At 39.0% G+C, this 20,030-nt stretch overlaps 1 protein-coding gene across 1 annotated transcript in view; it reads left to right on the forward strand.

The window, feature by feature from the left end:
* LOC150081633 (putative ammonium transporter 3) overlaps positions 1 to 20,030 on the forward strand; it is a 56,150-nt gene that overhangs the window by 11,442 nt on the left and 24,678 nt on the right. The window contains exons 3-5 of the mRNA XM_090380271.1: positions 746 to 817; positions 3,924 to 3,983; positions 11,481 to 11,554. Coding sequence (XP_090236397.1) covers positions 746 to 817; positions 3,924 to 3,983; positions 11,481 to 11,554 — 206 coding nt within the window. The remainder of the gene's footprint in view (positions 1 to 745; positions 818 to 3,923; positions 3,984 to 11,480; positions 11,555 to 20,030) is intronic.

Here is a 20,030-nt window from a genome sequence, read left to right on the forward strand (position 1 = left end):
CCTTGACCAGCCTGCTTTCACGCCTATTCCTTGGCGGGGGGTAGAGACGGCTCGCTGTCTTCTCCTCCTTCTGCCACCCCCTCTTTCCCTCTGGTGGGACATGGGCATGCCCCACTGACTGCACGGGCCATCTACCCTATCGGCCCCTTACTTCTCTTTCTTCCCCCCAGCCTTCAGGCTCCCTACCTTTCTCTTGACTATACACCGCGAAACCCCACACATCCAAATTTAAATTAACACCAAAATTATTGCCCGCGGCGGGACCTGACAGAGTATAATAAATTACAAGGTACACCTGGCCAGCCTCCTCTTTGGCATAGTACGGACAACGTCGGATCCCATCAGGGGCTCGACGGCCAATAGGCCAGAAGAACAATAGGCACAACATACTGCACACAACACATGATCCACACACTTAAATCTCTGGTCTTGACAGAGTACTGTCCCTCGATACAGCGAACACTCGCGAAGATGGGAGAAATTCCTGGTGCCGTTTAACCCTCAACACACTTTGTACTTTGTATAAATTATTTTAAAATGGCTTCTTTACTTAATTTTTCCCAACTGCTTCACTTCGAGAAAAAAAAAAAAAGGAAAAAAAATTAAAAGTTTTCTTGTCTCGGTTAGAATGATTATATTCTTTACTTAAATTTTACTGAAAATTTGAGATGGGAATCTAAATTATAGCACCAGATTCTTCAAAATAAAAAGTATTTTGAAATCCATGGTTTTCTAAATCTTGCAGGTGGGGTTGGTTGGTGTTCAACACAGGCAGTAGCTTTGGTATCACCAACAGCAAATGGCATTACTCTGGGAGGTAAGTTATCCACTGGATCTTATATTTACACTATGATTAATTTGTTATATTTAATAAACTTATTCCATGTACATATTTTCTATGTTTTGTCCGGTCCTTAACAAACAGTAAGTTAAAGTAAATAATTTTTCCCGACTGCCTTACTTCGGAAAAAAAGAGAAAATCAAAGCAGTGCTAAATGTTTTCTTGTCTCGGACAGAATGATTATATGGGATTCATCTTGATCTCAAAAAATTTCTTTACTTTTCCAGCAAAAATATTTTAACTTCAATGTCGATATTCAATTTTATAAATTTTTATTGTCTAAAGAAATTAATATTCATATATCACAACCTGTTAAGAACGGATATAGTTGGGGGAGATAAGAAATTGTCGGTGATACCTTCAGTCATTAGTTGGCTTATTTCATATGGCAAATTAAAAGTTTTTATGGAAGAATTAAATTACAGGTAATTATTCCGAATATTTTCTCCTGGACACTAAAGGCCTTTTTCTTGGGTGAAATATTAAAATATGAAAGCTAAAACTCCACTATGGAACAAAATAGTTGTTTATATTTAGCTATTTCTTATATGTATTTTGCGTGTTGAATAAAACGGTGCCATTGCTTTTTCTCTAGCATCAATATTTTGGTGGAAGCTGTAGCTTTTATGCACTACGTTACAGCGTACTAATATTGAAGTATTCGTGTGTATATGTATATACATATTTTTTTGACAGTTTACTATGACTACCAAATGAAGGAACAAATATCTCCACACTCGTTTTCTGATGTTTGTGGATATTACGTAAGTCTGAAGAAGATGAAGCATAAAATAAAATCATTATGCGACCACGATTTTATGCTTCAACTGGTTCGGACTTCCTGCTCTGCAATCCATCTAAGGATCTTCCCTGTGATTCCAACATATCCAACTTAAAAAGTAAACCTCTTATGCGAAACTGAGTGAAATGCTTTGCTGAAATCTAAATAAACAGTGTCGAAATTATTTCCTACATTCAGTTCATAATTGACTCTCTCAAAATAGCTAACCAGGTTGGTTAACCATGATTTTTTCCCTTTACGAAACCATGTTGCATTTCCTTCAGAATACCATTTTTGTCTCAATGATCTTGTAAGGTACTCTTTATCGTTTCCTCCACGATTTTCTTCATCATTTCTTTATACCACTGAAGTCAGACTGACCATTCAATAGTTTCAATTACAATTACAATAATTGTAATTGAAAGTCTGTGCTAATTGATGCGTGATCGGCGATGTTTATCGCGTCTAGTATAACAAAAAAGATTTCAAAAGTACAATCGCTGCAAACAGTTAACCAAGGATACCATCAGCCGATTTCTCAGAGAATATTGCGAAGAAAATTGCATAACATGGATATCTGGAGTAGAGTCCCTCGAAAAAAGACCAATGATAACAGATGCACCTAAAAAAAACCCGGCTAATATGGATTAAAAGGCATAAAAACTGGACTGTTGATAATGATAATTGAAAAGCTGTGATGTGTGGTCTAACGAATTCTGATTTTGCATATAATCTATGCAAAAATTATGCTAGGCACAGAGTTCACAGGAGAAGCAATGAGGCAATTCATCCAGACCGTGTGCAAGGTGTCGTACGAGGTGGTGGTGGTGGTGGGTCAGTGATGCTTCGTGGATGTTTTAACTATTATGAACTGGGTACTCTACTTGAAATACCAACTAGGATGATTCAGGCTGGCTATACAAATATTCTGGATGATCCGGATTTTCCTTTTGCTGAACATTTGAAGGACACTAATGATTGTGATTCCAAGATGATAACAGTCTGGTTCGCATGACGTCAACTGTTTTACACTGGCACGAACCAAACGAGGGAATATTAGGGCATTTAAATTGGCCAGCCAAGTCAACAGATTTAAATCCTACAAAGAACATATGGAACTAACTTGAAAAGAATTTAAAACATAACAGCAGCACCCACAAAACTCAATTAATAACAGGCTTAATTGTTCAGAATGGCTAATATTGATATAAACTATTTAAGGGGTTTTGGTGAATCCCTACCAAGGATAATTCATGAAGTTATTCGTGGTAAAGGAGAGGTTGCACATTATTAATTGAAAAATTGCAAAGTTTACTAAATTTTTTGTCCGGGACGCTTAAGTACGTAAAGAATTGGCATGTCAAGAAAACCGCACAGTAAAACGACCGGTAGTGGTGTTGTTAACTAACGATTAGTCAAATTAAACAATATACGTTATTAAATACCACGTGCTATATGGTACTCGTTTTCGAAATGACCACTGATTGCCCCTAATGATTCTTCTCATTGATAAACTCCAGAGTATAAACAAAATGGTTTTTTTTTTTTTTTTTATTAATTGCTCAGATGCAAGTAGTTTTACAAGTCTGGAGGCTGCACTTTAGGAAGGATGTAGATCTGTTGGAACGGGTGCAGAGAAGGGCACCCAGATTGGTAACGGGAACAAAAGGATGCTCTAACTTAGAAAGGCTTCAGTTCTGCAAATTGCAGCTTCTGCAGACTAGGCATCTGCGGGGAGATCTGATCGAGGTGTTAGATAAGGTTTTGAACGTATTAAATAAGCTGGATGTGAATGGTATCCTTCCCCTTACTGAGACTACACATATGAGGGGAACATAAATTTACGTTGAGGTAGGATGGCTGCAGGATAGATGTGCAGAAGTTTTCCTTCAGCCAACGGTTGTTGATTGTTGGAACAAGCTTCCATCTGTTGTTGTGGAAGTGGATGGTCTGAATAAATTCAAGGAAGAACTAGACAAATTCTTAGAGGGTATGGATGGGTGAAGTGTGTGATTTTTTTTTTTTTCTGATGCTATATAAGCTTGCTTTCTTGCATCATTTGCACTACTACTAATTCCTCAGAGGTTTGATATGTTTCAGTTGCAGAAATTCTAGCATGTGGTAGTACTACTGTACTTTTTCACTTACCGCTCGCCTATGGCAGGCCTAAGTAAAGTAAATGAATTTTACTTTAAATTTCTCAGACACGGTAATAACAGCTCCTTACAAGTCAAAATTATATCAAATTCTACCATTACTTATGAGTAACTAAAATAATAAGTATCCTAACTTTTGTTCTAGGGCAGCTATCAACACGATCAATGCTTCAATTGGTGGAGGCCTTGTAGCCATCATAATAACGTGAGTGTCTACTTTTTTATTCACTAAGTCCACTTACATTTCTCATATGTAATAAAGACAGATTATCCAAGATTACACACTGCTCGTTGTTGAAATTGTTCTGTCTAGAAAGGATGCACGGATTTACACGAAAAATTGCATGAATAACTGTAACGTACAAGGTAATTTTTATTCAACTTTATTCATCTTACTATTTCAAACTACCCTGTGTCAAAATTTTCAAACAGGAATTGGCTGAAAATTTTTAATAACTGTTGACGTGAGGCAGAGACTGGCTTGGCCTCCAATGTCATCTAATTTAAATTCATGTGATTTTTGTCTCTGAGCTCTTGTCTCAGAGACCGAGTATTTCAGAAGAATTCACGAAATGGTTCGTGAATGATTGCAGATGAATGTTTTTCGTGTCGGATGAAATATTGGAGGCATCTTTTGCATTATTACAATATTAATAATGCAAAACTTATCAAAAATTTAATATTTTAATAAACTAAAATGTCATGATTACACTTCGCCAAAAGTTAACTGATATAACTGACTAAAACTTATGCTTCATTTTGGAGGTAACGTTTCCAAATTTTGATGTTTTAGAATATGCGCCGAGGAAGCTAAACTCACGAAGTTTGGAATTGTTTCAAACCAAGATTAGCCCTACATGGTGACCGTGTATCCATATGGCACTGGACTCTCAACAAAACAATGGCCCGTATTACAATGCCCGCATTGTGCAGGAATGGTCCGAAGATCACGTTCGAGGAATTTTTATGGGCTTTTATCACAACGTGGCTAAGTTGGTCGATCTCAGACAACGATTTCATGGTTTTTCTCCTGGAAACTCTTGCTAGACTTTAATTACTTCCTCCGGCAAACAGGTAAATTATATATATATATGTTGCTGATGCGCCTAAAACCCTACAACAATAATCACAAGACTTGTACATGCCATGCTTGTAAACTGTATAACTAAATAAATAAACCAAATTACTGGTAAAAAAAGCCATTTAACTCTTGCTCGATAAAAGCGCATAAAACCTCTGGCCGGAAATTTTCCACACGATAGAAAAGAGTACATAGTAGTTTGTGGTCATTGTTCTAGCTGCAAGATACCACTCTCTGAAAGAAGATACTAGTTTTATTCATACTCAGGTATAAAAACAAAAGAAATTCAGGATTCTACATATTTTATCAGTAGGATTTCACTACCCAATATAACAGAATGCATTACCCCATTCGGCCATCCTGCCTGTATGAAAGAACCCTAACCCCAAACTTTGGGACTATTGATGCAGTCGACCAGCATCAATAGTCCCATCGTATTTCCCTCATACATGGAATAAAAACAAGGTATTTCATTCCGTTATAGATCTGAATACCCCATTTAAACGTGCAGATCGCATCAGTATGAGAATTATTATTAAATATACTATTGCACGAGAATTATGAAATCTGTAATGATTACTCGGCTTAACAATGAGATTAGTAGTAATATGCTGACATGAGATCGCGCAATTTTCATTGTAACAAAGGTAGCTTGATGATTGATGCTGCTACCTTGAAAGTACAGAGAAGTGCTGTATCTTCAAGGAAGGATCGAACGCGGTGTTCTCACCCTTCCGCTCTCATGCGGCCAATGGATGCTGATCCTTTTTCTTACTTTTTCCTAACGACACAAAGTGCTATATTAAATGTCCCATTATCATACAATCACCAGTTCGTACTGGCATCCCAACTACATGCCAGAGTTTTAATAACCATCTAGTCGTATGCAGAGAGTATTCTTGCTTCTTCAGCCTGACGTTCTGAAAACAGAAGAAGACACATTTTTGCGAGTGGGTCTTAAATCACCAGAAATGTAAGTAGGCTCTGCTAGGAAACAAATGGGGCCTCGAAACTAGGTTCCTCACTACATCCTAATCTGTACTACTTCAGTCTCAGTTCACTAAGTTCTTGTGCATGATATTACACAGTAACTTTTCTTTCAAGGGCCATAGCCAGAGGGTCAAAGCTCCAAACTCGCCGAACTCATGACAACGATACAATCAGAAAACATCTCTACTGTAATAAGATACGTTACCGAAATTTCCCTGCAGTCCCTAAAGTACCCAGTCATAAAAGATTAATAATAGACTATACAAAAGATGGTTTAATTCTTGTTAGTTTCAGACGCATCAGCGACTTAGGCGATATTGCGCCATTTAAAATATGTCTGTGAATACGTGTTCTGTGGTCGATTTTCTTTTTGCTGGACGAAAAACCATGCTACCATCGCCTGAGACCGACTAATTCTGCCAAATTGTGATGTAACCCCCATTAAAAATTCCTCGTGTCATTGACGAAATTCAAACTCAGGTCTTTTCCGCCAGGTGTTTGGAGGACAGTAATTACGCCAACTGTGCTACCAACAAGAGTTTAATTCTTGTGAGTTAACTAATTAACTATAGTATATATACGCAAGCTTAAAATTATATATGGTTGTTCATCAATTTTTATTAAGTATCGATGGATATAAGTATCCAGATACAGATAAATTTCTATACACAGTTTTTGATCAATAACCGGATGATAATAATAATAATAAATAGCCAGGATAATACATCAGAAGCTAGCAAGGAAATGCCAGTTGATCAAAGAAAGAAAGAAAGGCAGTACTAGCCACAATCTGTACTGGGATCACGCCATAATAACAGACAAAACAGTCCCGCACAACAGACTGGACATAACCCTTGTCGACAAGAAGGAAAAGGCTACCTAACTGATTGACATAGCGGTGCTCAACACTGGCAACCTCCAGAAAACCCATAAAGATAAAATCAAGAAGTACACGAATCTAAGACTGGAGATCAATGAGATCTAGCATACGCAACAAGTAACGGCCATCCCGATCATCGTGTCAACCACCGTTATGGTGCCAAAGACCCTACATACTAGCCTAGCCACGATAGTTCTCCCAGAGAACACCTACTAGGAACTCCAGAAAGTCGCAATCCTGAACATCTGTAGGATAATCAGAGAGTTCCTCGACCAACAGTAACACCAGACATAACAACCATCCTGTGTACTTGGTAGCAATACCCGTTACGGGGTAGAACCCCCAGTTCAATCAGGTAGAAATAATATAAGAGCAACAATAATGTAGGACAGTCAGAGAGTTCCTCGACCAACAGTAACACCATACATAACAACCATCCTGTGTACTTGGTAGCAATACCCGTTACGGAGTAGAACCCCCAATTCAATCAGGGAGAAATATTTGAGAGCAACAATAATAATAATAACATAACTCTGGGGTCTGGAATACCGATTCTTTGAAGGCAATCAATGACTAATGTCAGTTACATACACAATCTCAAAATCAAAACTGCAGTAACTTGCGTTATACATTGGTGCAAAATGAAGCCTATGTTTTGAAAAACGCTTGCTGACTTAACCTATGCTCTGCTAAACATGACCATGCTAATATCCAAGAAACTTGTGGGCCAGAAAAAGAGCCCTACAATGCCATCCTGTTCTGTGCTCCAACTTCAATAAAATTTCTGCCTTTAAGAAAGTTTTCAGTCAGCTGACTTTTTCAACTCATCGGACAGATAATTTGAACTGGGATTTAAAGATTATTCCTGCAAGACTGCCTTTTTACAATCCCCCAACAAATGTTTCAAGCACTCCTGAATATCCTCAAAGATTTTGAGATAGAACTCCAGAATTCTTTGCTGCATTGACTATTTCATTATAAACCCTGTTGCTAATAAATTTGGTAGTGTCGTGTGTTAATTTTGTGTAGAATATAGTTTTTATTGTTGTTTTTTTAACCATTTATTTGTTAAGATTCCTCTGGATAACTGTAAAGAGGAAGTTAACTTGAAACTGTCCTACCAAAATTCATGTGATAACTTTGATTGCAAGAAATTGTGTGACCATAAAATATGCAAATATTTCAGCCTATAAAGGTAATATTAGCGGTTGGCTCAGAATTAATTCAAGTATGCGTGTGTGTGCGTGCGCACGGAACAATGAGCACACGGATGTTATGTGGAAAATGTCTATTGGCGCCTATTGATAGTGATGTCTGAAAATGTCTGTTAATATTGTTTGCAAGTTATTGTGCCGACCGGGCTAGACGGGTGGGTAAAGTGTTTGCCTGGTAACCCAAAAGTCGCGGGTTCGAATCCCGCCTAGGGCTTGGATCAGAGTACTGCAAAAACCTTTGGAAGTGCGTTATGGCCACAGAAGCCGATGCGTCAACAAAGAAAAAAGAAAATAAAGCAAGTTATTGTACATTATTCTCTACATTTTCTACATACATGTCCGCAAGTGATTGTCTCAGCAAGGTAGCACAGTGATATCGTCACAGTCCTCCCCATATCGGGTGGAAAAGGCTCGGGTTCGAATCCCGTCGATGACGCGAGGAACTTTAATGGTCTTTTTTTTCACTCTGTGGATGAGTTAGTCGATCTCGGACATAAATAGCAAAGTTCCCCCCCCCCCCAGAAACTGGGTTTTTTTTTCGTCCAGAAAAACAGGCAAATCGACCAGAGAACATATGCAATTTACAGACACAAATACGGGTTTATGTAATGAATTATGGGTGACCCTAATATAACAATTTGTTTGCAAGTGATTGTACGTCATTATCTGCATTTTCTAATATGATATTAACTATATGATAATGTATTACGGAGTTGGCAAGAACCGCCTAGTACAATAAATTAAAAAAAAAAAAAAAAAAAAAAAAACGGATAACGTATCCTCGCGGTTAAAATAGTGGTTAAATCACCGTCCTCCTTCACCCGGCGTCGACAAAGAATGGGCGCGAATCCCGTCAATGCCGAGAGGAAGTTTAATTGGAATTTTCCAGATTGGTCGAATTAATGGGTCTCAAGTGAGGGTAGCATGTTTGCAAACTCAGGTTGTCGTCCATAAAACGGTCAGAGAACACAAGCAATTTATAGGCATAACATACTTGGATGTATGACCTTAATTACTCTTGTAACCTTAAAACTGAAATGTTTTATACAGTCTGTGACATTGAAATCGAACCATGAAGGAACACGAATACACACAGAATAAATAGCCAAGGAGTTAAGGAGCACATGATGAAAGTTGCAGAAACTCGTGTGTGTGTGTTGATATTTGATGACACAAAACGATGCATACAAGAGACAGATCAACAATATGATATATACATCCACCACGGTTACAGATACATTGAGCTAAGCTTCTCGGCCTTAAGTCGTACAGGTGTCGAATAGCATCCGGCGGTATTTCCCACCAGGTCTCTTGCTTCTGATCCCGCAGAACATCCGTGATCTGTGCTGGCTGTGGAAGCTCTGTATATGGCATCCAGTCATGGCCCACAAATGCTCAATGGAGAAGTAACCAGAGGACCGGCTGACCAAGACAGGTCCCACGTTAAGTCCACACCACAAACATATTCAGAGGAAACCCTTGCAGTATATATTCAGGCATTGTCTTGCAAAAAAAAAAAAAAAAAAAAAAAATTGGCTTCAGGAACACCAGCAAGAAAGGGAAGAGCGACGGATTCCAGAATCTCAGCAACATAGCGGTGAGCAGTCAGAATGCCGTTAACGAACATCAACGACGACCGACCATCAAAACTGATCGCTCCTCGCACTGTAACACAAGCAGAGCGTGCAGTATGACGTTCAACAATGGCTCTGGGATGATTACCTTCCACGTCGTCGCCACACGCGTATGCAACGCTCATTGGGCCTCAAGGAGCGGAATTCACTGCTGAAGACCAATTGACGCCACTCTGTATTCCAGGTGGCCCGTGCACGTGAACATTCCAGATCTGTTCACGATGGACAGCAGTCAGGGGTAACCGACGCAATGGTCGGTCTGAACGGCGGCCACCATCTGCCAGTCGACGTGCAATGGTTCGATCGGTATGGGGTGATAGCCAGAAAATATCACAGTTTGTTGGGTGGTAGCCAGCGTGGCTGTAGGTGCGGCGTAAACGTGTGGATAAGACAATCCTCCCTTCTGTAGTCCTAAGTCTTGGTTCACTACCCATTCGCCGAGCAGTCACTGTTACCAATATCTGTGCACCGTAGTATTGTCACGGTTCACAAGTTCCGCTACACGATGAAGCGATCACCCAGCCTCTCGAAAGCCGTTAATTCGCTCTCTGTCGAAGCCGCTGAGCTAATGATATCGATGTCGAACGTGATCTCTCGGCATTCTCTACAATCTCTTTGATCTCTGAAGCCGGTTCCTGCGAGATGAAAGCCTGTAAACTGGGCTACACAAGCCTTGCTTTGAACTCCACAATCTCTACGTTCGTTTTTATTCAGACGAAGCTTCCGCTCGACTGGTCCAGTATTTTAATCATGTGTATATCTCGGCAAACTCATCTGACTGTTGATTTGCATGCACTTCGGATCATTCCTTTTGGAGAGTGTTTGCATGCCAAGTTTGGCACAATTGTTGAAGTTCAGTAGCCTTTGATAAAACAAAATGTACCCTTTGCTGTCAGGGTGTACAGGATGCCTGGGGGGAAAGTGCTTGCGTGAAGGGTGCGCGCGCGTTGTCCCAGCTATGAAGTGAGGAAGAGGAGGCAGAGTCATGGTCTGGAACTGTTTCACTTAGTACATACTAGATTCACTGCTGACAGAGCATGGAATTCTGAATGCTGCATCCACCATTGATTATTGATTCGGTGTGACCTACATTGCGGCAATTTTACGGAAATGGCCCCTTCATCTTCCAGTGCAACAACCTACCATGTACACAAAGCAATGATTGTGAAAGCATGAATTGAAGAGAATAACATCGTAACATTTCAGTGGCCATAGCAACATCAACTCAATTAAACATGTCTGTGATAAACTGGAACGCAGAATTTGGGCAAGGCCAAGACAGTCTTCGTAAGTAGAGCTCACGAATTCTATCAAAAATTAGTAGAAAGTCTTTCACAATGCACTAAAGCGTTTATTACGAACAAAAGTGGATTAGTACGCTCTTCATTTCTTTAAATAAATAGATGCTGTTGTTTATAATTACAAATATCCCATGACTTTTGAAAGGAGAATGTATGTCTCTATTCAACAAAGAATATTATTAAATAATAATACCTTTAGCCTGACACATTTTACAGACTGTGATTAGCAATATTGAATCAACTTTTTTAAACCACACTTTTCAAATCGAGTTTCTGCCTCTTGTTGCCAGTTTGAAAGCTGCTCGATTTCCCTCAACATGGTATTAAAATTTTAAGTGAGTGGTCTTATAAATTAGCATAGGCATAAGATGCAAGAAAGCAAGCTTATGCAGCATCAGCCAAAAAAAAAAAAAAAAAACTCTCCGATTTCACTCCTCCGTTCGTTCCAAATACCTGTCCAGCTCAGCCTTAAATTTATTTAGGCTATCAACTTCCACAACAAAAGATGGAAATCTGTTGTTATTTGTAATGAATGTAATAAAATGCTGTTATTTGTAATGAATAAGCTAAATAACAAGGGTAACTATTTCTTTCTTTCTTAGCTATCTAAAAAATAAGATATTTGCAGTTGGAGACATTGTAAACGGAATTTTAGGCGCTTTAGTTGGAGTCACTGGTGAGTATAATGATAGTGTAATTATAAAATTATAGAATCAACATACGAAGGCCTTTTTACAAATAAAGTTCTCTGAGTGAATCGGTAAAATCTAATAGAAATTACTCGTTAATTCACTACTGGAATGTAACCGATTCAACATAATTAAAAATTAATAAAAAGACTGAAGGGTCAGTCTTATCTTCAACTCGTACTATCACTTATTGAAGCACGGCTGAAACTATATATATATTTTTTTTTTCAGAGTGGCTCTCAGTATTACAGTCGTGTTTGTAAAAATGCCCTCTCTGTTGTCGAATATTATTCTTTTAAATGAACATTCACTTTCACTGAGAAAAAGAAAGTAATTATAAGGAGTTAAGAGTAAAGAGGTTGTAATTATGCAAGGGCTAAGAAGCCCTTGATAGTATGTGCGATTAACAAATTCACGTTAACGAAGGTACTAACGGTGATCTATACCTCATTCAACTAAATATGAACTTATCTATGTCGTGTAAATCAATTTGATATGAGAATTCGGAACAACAAAGGAGGTACTAATCATGAAAGATGATCAATTTTGGCTTAGAACTTGATGATGCATCCTTCAATGTTCCAGCAGAGACTAATCGATTCACATAATGCAACCTTAAAGTTCATCTTTAGTCGAAAGATGTGAATAATCCTTCTCAGCGAAAAATATCAACAACACTACTTTAACTTATGAGTACAAAGCAATGATGTTCGGCATTTTGAAACTTCTAAAACTATTGGAATATTATATCACGGCTATTTTATTTATTTGATTTTTTTTCTATTTATTTTATTTTATTTATTTGATTTTTTTTTAACACCACGGGAAATCTTTTTTTTTTTCCCCTCTCCTCTGGAGTGGGCCCCCAGAGGAATCTGGCCCATCTTTTGCCAACATCAGGTGGGTCAGAGTCTCGAATTGAGACAGTGCGAGCTCCATTGGGACTGGTCCACCTTCCCGTGGTGTGGACAAGTACCCAGAATCATCTATCCAGGTGACTGATGCTTCTGGGTAGCCAAGCGGTCACAACAACAGAACACACACACAAACATACACTACTTATTTCTGGCCCTTCTACAGTGGTACTGTTCTTCACAGAGATAGGAGGCGTAGATGAACTGACGTTCCAGGTGCCGCCCATTACAAAAAACACGTGTCCACATGTATATCACGGCTAGACGCTTCACCGCCGAATGCTGCTTATAACAATTCTTCTTTTGTGTTCCCTTTTCTCCAGTTAAAAGAAAATTTAACTCATACACACTGTCCTTTAGAACCGACCATTTCGAAAGGCTTACACATGGTACCAACGATTATAATAAACGACTAAACGCAGATGGCGCGATGGGATTGCCCTTGCAAGTTTAACAATAAAAAAAGTATTGTAATCTCATTCGGGCTAGTCGTGCGGTTGTTCACAGTGTTTGAACTATAAAAAAATCCAAATGCAATCTAACGGCATTCGAGGTAGTGCGATACATGGTAACTCTGAAGAGGGCGCTGACTCTTTAAAAATTACAGCTGTCAGTTGCAGGCTCCGAAAAAACGATAAGTATTTGCCTTTTTATTTACATAATTGTTATTTTATATTGTACTTAATACGTAGTCTTATAGTTATAGTTACGCTGGTTATTTTTATTTTAATTTAGATAAACAGTTTTTGTACATATACGTAATACTTAATATACGTAAAACCGTTATTTCGTTCGAATCTTGCAGCCATTGTTTTTGTATATAGTGGTAGGGAATTCAAATTTTTAACTGAGGTAGTTAGGTAGCTCTAACGTATAATTTATAGAGTAATACGCTTCACTGTTTCTATTAGATAGCGTAGTATTGACATTTAATTAATTTAATTTATTGATTTTATTAATTTAAAGTATCATGCCCCAAACTAGAGCAGCAAAGCAACGGGCACAAAGTGGCAGGAGTGCTGTGACTCGGGGGAGAACTGACGGGGTGCGATTCTCCAACGCATCACAGCCTAAAAAAATGTGCGACTTGTGAAATGTTTGCCGAACTCTGGAACGAAACATGATATTGCCATGGGGGATGTCTTTGTGTGTGCGCGATGTGAGGAAATCAGGCGACAACTCAGCGTTGTTATGGGCCTATATGAGAGTTTGAAGGACAGGGTGGATGCCCTCGAAAGATCTAAATTGAGGGGCCCATCAGGCTCTCAGCTGCCCACATCAACGCCAGAGCTTGCACTTGGTCATCACGCAACACAGCGGCGATCCCCAAGGCAGAATGCGCTGGTCCCTCAGGAACTAGTAGTTGTTGGAGACTCTATTGTCAGGGAAACGGGAAACATGCTTTGTAAAAAGGATAGGTGGAACAGGCCCAGGGTATGTCTGCCAGGGGGAAAGGTTGATGACGTTGTAGAGCGGATATCATCTTTTAAGGGCACAAAAGGTGATATAGTTGTACACGTTGGCACTAATGATATTAGGAGTAGGAGACCGGCAGAATTACTTAACAAGTACAAGTCACTGTTGAACAAAAGCCGAGAATTAGGATTGAATTTGAAAGTGTCTGCAATTCTGCCCAGACACGATAGAAGGGAATATATGATGAGAGCCTTGTCGAACAATTCGGCCCTGGAAAGAATTTGCAAGGCTCAAGGGGTAGAATTTTTTTCAGCCTGGACTGTACTTGTTAACAGGAGAGACTGCTTCTATAGGGATGGGATACACTTAAATAGAAAGGGTGCAAGAATATTTGCTGATGCTATCGAGGCAGTATTAGGTGGGTCGGAAAACTGATAGTTTGGGGGGATACAAGGACTAATAGTTTAACAGTAGCTGTAGGCAGAGGTGAAGGTGATTCTTGCACAACTTCTATTAGAATAAGTAGCGACCTGGAGCGTGGGGTGTTGGGGGTTTCAGGGACGGATGGCAGTCATCCTGAAATAGGTGGGTATATGGGATGTGTTAGGGTAACTAGGAATAGGAGTAAGAGCATGTATGCTTGCATGTATACCAATGCTAGAAGTGTAGTAAATAAATTTGATGAATTTGAAGTGTTGTTGTTGTTGTTTGGTTTTTAGGAGCATTAGCAACTAAGGCCATATTGCTCCGAGGATATGCGGTGGTCATTCCCTGACCTTTCCGCATCCACCGTATTTGGTGGTCACGGCTCGAACCCCGGTCTAATCAAGAAGCGTGTGCTACGCACTGCCGCTCCTGCCCACCTGGCTACGGAGGCGCCATTTGAAGTGTTGGTCAAGACATCAAAGGCGGATATTGTTGAGATAGCAGAGACGTGGTGTCACACAGATATAAGGAATGCTGAACTGGAATTTGGGGAGTACAATGTGTACAGAAAGGATAGACAGGATAGAAAGGGAGGAGGTGTTATGCTGTTAATTAAGAAAAACATAAAATCAAAAGAAGTGCATCCAGTTGATACAGATGAACAGTGCACTGTTGAGTCAGTTTGGTGTGACATAAGCACTGCGAAAGCAAAAATAAGAGTAGGAGTGTGTTATAGGCCCTAATGACTCGAATGAGTACAATGAACAATTGTACAGAGAAATAGAGTGGGCTAGTAAATCGGAATGTCTTATAATGGAGGATTTTAACTTCCCAGGTATCGACTGGAACTTGTGGGTTGGTCACTCACACTCTAGTCAGACTTTTGTGGATTTATTGGATGATTGTTTTCTGCAGCAGAATGTTCGAGAGGCAACCAGAGAAAGTAATACTCTTGATCTGGTTATCAGCAGTGATCATTCTTGTATTAAGAATTTGCAGATAAAGGAACCACTAGGTAGCAGTGATCACAGTGTACTGATGTGGGATTTACTTAAAGATTTAATTACCATCAGGGGTCAAGGAAGGGGTTTTTGCTTCCGTAAAGGTGAGTACAGTGCTCTCCGACAGTTTTTAAATTCTGTACAGTGGGATAAACTGACGATGTTACCAAATTTTAATCGTGGATGCTACTAAAAGTTTCATACCTATTAAGAAATATTGTTCAAGGTTTAGGCCTAAATGGTTATCTAATGAACTAATGAGACTCGTAACAGAGAAGAAAAATGCATGGGATGCATATAAATTATCAAGCGACTCGGACGCCTATGGCAGATATAAGCTAGTCTGTAATCAGGTGACAAAGGAGGTTAGGCAGGCGAAGGCAGATTACGAGAAATCCTTGGCAAAAGATGCTAAGAAAAACAGCAAGGATTTCTTTACTTATATAAACTCTAAAAGGAAGGAGATGAATCTGATTGGTCCACTTGACATCGATGGTTCGACTGTTTATGATCCTGCTCAGATAGCAAACAAACTGAATGAGTATTTTGCATCTACATTCACACATGAGGAATTATTACGGTTTGAAAATGGCAGAAGGTTATCAAATTGTAGCAGGATACTTAATGATTTTGTAATCACTGAAAGCAAAGTGGAGGAGAAATTGTTGAAGTTAAACATAAGAAAAGCACCTGGGGTGGATGTGATCTATCCAGTTATATTAAAGGAGGGGGCAAAGCAACTAAGCAAACCCTTAGCCATAATTATGAGAGCATCCTTGGACTCAGGGGAGGTCCCACGGACTGGAGATGTGCAAATGTATCCCCAATTCACAAAGGGGGATCGAAGGGTGACACGAGTAATTACAGACCAGTTAGTTTAACTTCTGTTCCGGGTAAAATAATGGAGTCACTGGTTAAAGATGCATTGCAGGATCATCTGGATAAGACTGCAGCAATAATTCAGACACAGCATGGGTTTGTTAAGGGAAAGTCTTGTCTGACAAATTTGATAGGATATTATGATGTGGTTACAAAGGAACTGGATGCAAAAAATAATTTTGATATCATATATTTGGATTTCAGGAAAGTTTTTGACACTGTTGCGCATGGAAGACTATTGTACAAATTGGAGCAGAATGGTATTAAGGGTAAGTTGCTACAATGGATAAAAGGATGGTTAAGTGGGAGAAGACAGAGGGTGGTAATCAATGGGTGCTGCTCTTCGTGGACTAATGTTATTAGTGGAGTCCCACAGGGTTCGGTGTTAGGTCCACTGTTGTTTTGTATATTTATCAATGATATTGATGAAGGTATATCAGGCTTAATGTCGAAGTTTGCAGATGATACAAAGGTTGGCAGGGTTGTTAATGACAGTAATGGCAGTGTGCTACTGCAACAGGATCTAGATAATTTCGGCAGATGGGCTAAGAAGTGGCTACTGAAGTTTAACCTTGACAAATGCAAAGTACTGCATATGGGTAGAAGTAATCCCAGAGAAACGTACCAACTGTGTGGTACTACACTTAAGGTGGTAGAAAACGAAAAAGACCTGGGAGTAATTGTGCAGTCAGATATGAAGTTTTCTGAGCAATATAGACAGGCTGCCAGGGCAGGTCATGGGGTTTTGTCAATGATATATAGGAATTTTGCTAGCAGGGAGAAGGAGGTGATTGTTCCTCTGTATAAGGCAATGGTCAGGCCACGCCTTGAGTACTGCGTACAGGTCTGGAGGCCTCATTTTAGGAAGGATGTAGATTTACTTGAGCGTGTACAGAGAAAGGCAACAAGATTGGTGAGGGGAATGAAGGGATCCTCTTACCAAGAGAGGCTTAAGTTCTGCAAATTGCAGTGGCTGGAGACTAGGCACCTGCGCGGTGATCTGATTGAGGTGTATAAGGCCTTGAATGGGTTGAGCACGCTGAATTCTGATGGGATCCTTCCACTTGTTCAGATTACGAACCTAAGGGGGCATAAATTCAAATTAAGAAAAGACAGATGTAGAATAGATGTGCGGATATTTGCCTTTAGCCAGCGGGTGGTTAATTGCTGGAACAAACTTCCATCTGTCGTTGTGGAAGTTGATAGGTTGAATAAATTTAAGGAGGAACTGGACAGGCATTTGGAGGGAATGGTGTGATTTTTTTTTTTGGCTGATGCTGCATAAGCTCATACACTTGCTTTCTTGCATCACATGCCACTACTACTACCTCATTGTGAAGTATGATCACAATATGCGATACAGTTGAAACGATGCCTTTACACTACTATCGTAGTTTTCGTTTAAGAGCTATCTATGGTGTATCTACACCAATATTTAATACAGTGTTTGAACAAATGCATGTCTCAGAACTTTGATAGACACAATCGAAATAGTTCATGATATACTCTCGTACAATAAATCCTTTCATAACAACTGAATAATGATTTATTAAGAAAGTAACAGTAACCAGTACGAAAATTAAAGGAAATGCTGCATGAGAAATGAATGGATATGTCGAATGCAGTGGTTCGGGCATACCAATAATTCCTGTAGTTCTACTGTAATGAAATAATCTAATTAACTGTCCCTTTAGCCTTGGAAAATCGCTAAAACAGCCAAGCAGAACAATTATTGTACATATTTATAAATTATATTTTTATAAATTGTAAATATTTATAATTTGAAGGAGGACAAATGTGAAGAGAATAAATGCTTTACAGGAAGAAAAATAAGCCTGTAGTACTGAATTCAATGGTTTAAGATAATAATACTATCGTCACCGCCTTTGACTAGAATCGTTAATTATACTGAGCTGTCCAAAAGCCTTAAATCGCTGCAAGGGTACAAGGCTACACCCCATTTTGAATCAAGCTTTGAAACTCGACAAATGCTGGCAGCAATCCCATACACGCCTGTGCACCAACAATGAACATCGATCTGGTGAATGTATGTTTGCACAATCTCGCGACCATGTGCGCATCTGAGTACGCACAACTCATTTAGTATTTATTTTATTTTTTCTCTAACGTCTGTATTTTGTTAGTATTCTGTATGCGTTTATTCACTTGCTGAAGAAGGGGTTCGTTTAGCCTGAAAGCTACGAATTAATCTTAACTTACTTAGTAATTAAAAATCTAATTATTGTCTCTACTGGATTATTATTATCATAATGTTTTATTAAGAGCGACAAAGCAACAGGGGTATCATGTTCATCTATTAGAAAAATAGTTTGCTGATGCTTCCGAAGTCGTTCGAACAGTAAGAAAGAAAACATGGGGAGTGATTTTACCTAATGTTGACGATTTTGATCTCTGTTATTCGAGAGACTGTATCAGAGAATTCTTGACAAAATAAATAGCCAAATGTGGTAAGATGATTGAGAGGAAAAAATATCTTTTGATGAAAGTGACAAATATCTTCGTCGAATAATGAACGAGAAACGTAGTAGTGGTGGTGGTGGCAAATTATGCAAACAGCAGCCAAAAAAAAAAAAAAAAATGCTTCCCATTTCACATGTCCATCCCCTCTTAAAATTTATCTAGTTCTTCCTCAAATTTATTCAAAATACCCACCTCTACAAAATCAGATGGAAAATTGTTTCGACAATCAATCACCCTCTGGCTGAAAGCAAATTTCCACATCCAACTTGCAACCAGCCTTCCTCAATTTGAATTTATGTCCCTTCGTGTTTAGTCTGAGCAAGAGGAAAGATTCCATCAGCAATCCTCAATCCATTGCATCTAATGCTTATTCAATCCATTCAAGACCAATCAGATCTCCTCGCAGGCGACTGATCTCCAGACGCTGAAATTTGCAAAATTGAAGCCTTTCCTAGTAAGAGCACCCTTTTTCTCCCTTCACCAATCTTGTTGCTCTTCTCTGCACTCGTTCCAACAGACTGGCGTCCTTCCTAAAATGAAACCAAATGGAAATACTAAGAGATGAAAATCTCAATCTATCTCCCTTTTCTTAATTATAATAATAAATATGAGGGTTACCACAATATCCAAATAGGATATTGTGGTAACCCTCGTTTTTCAATTTCCGGGATAAAATCAAGATAAATTAAAATTACATTAAACTAAAAACACCGAATTTAAATAAATAAATAACCTAAAATACCTCGATATGCTCATACAGTACTTTCCGTACGTGAACCCTCCAAGCACCAAAACACGCCGATATCAACCAGCCCCAGCATCAGATAACCCGCGCACTAAAGAAGACTGAACACATTTCCGTCAAAAATAATCCTTATTTTAAAATGCGTAATCTTTTATTATTAAAACCCAAATCTCCTTCGTAGAGACCAAACTTTTCGTCTGCGAGACATTTTCAACAGAAGGATAATAATACTGAAATCTCAAATGTTCCTCCCTAAATTTATACATTGATATGAGAGATTACTGTCAATCGCGCATGTGCACAAAGGCCCATAAGTCCGAGATTATGTAGGGACGACGAATGTTAATAGAATGTTCTAGAATCTTCATTTCTACGGTATCTGCTATGAGTAGCTTAGTGAAATTCGCTGTATACTAAGAACCATCGTTTCACGAAATGAAAACGAATGGCCTTCATGTATCGCGATGAAAGAAAGTTCTGAGACCCCTGACTTATGAGCCCTAACTGTAGCCTCATGTTGTTTCAGTCTTACGGAAAGCATATTTTATAAAGAACCTATATATAGCGCATTACAATCACCACATGGAATACAATAAAAAAT

Source organism: Mastigoproctus giganteus, chromosome 8 (assembly GCF_048544385.1).
Source record: "Mastigoproctus giganteus isolate SK-2022 chromosome 8, ASM4854438v1, whole genome shotgun sequence".
NCBI lineage: Eukaryota > Metazoa > Arthropoda > Arachnida > Uropygi > Thelyphonidae > Mastigoproctus > Mastigoproctus giganteus.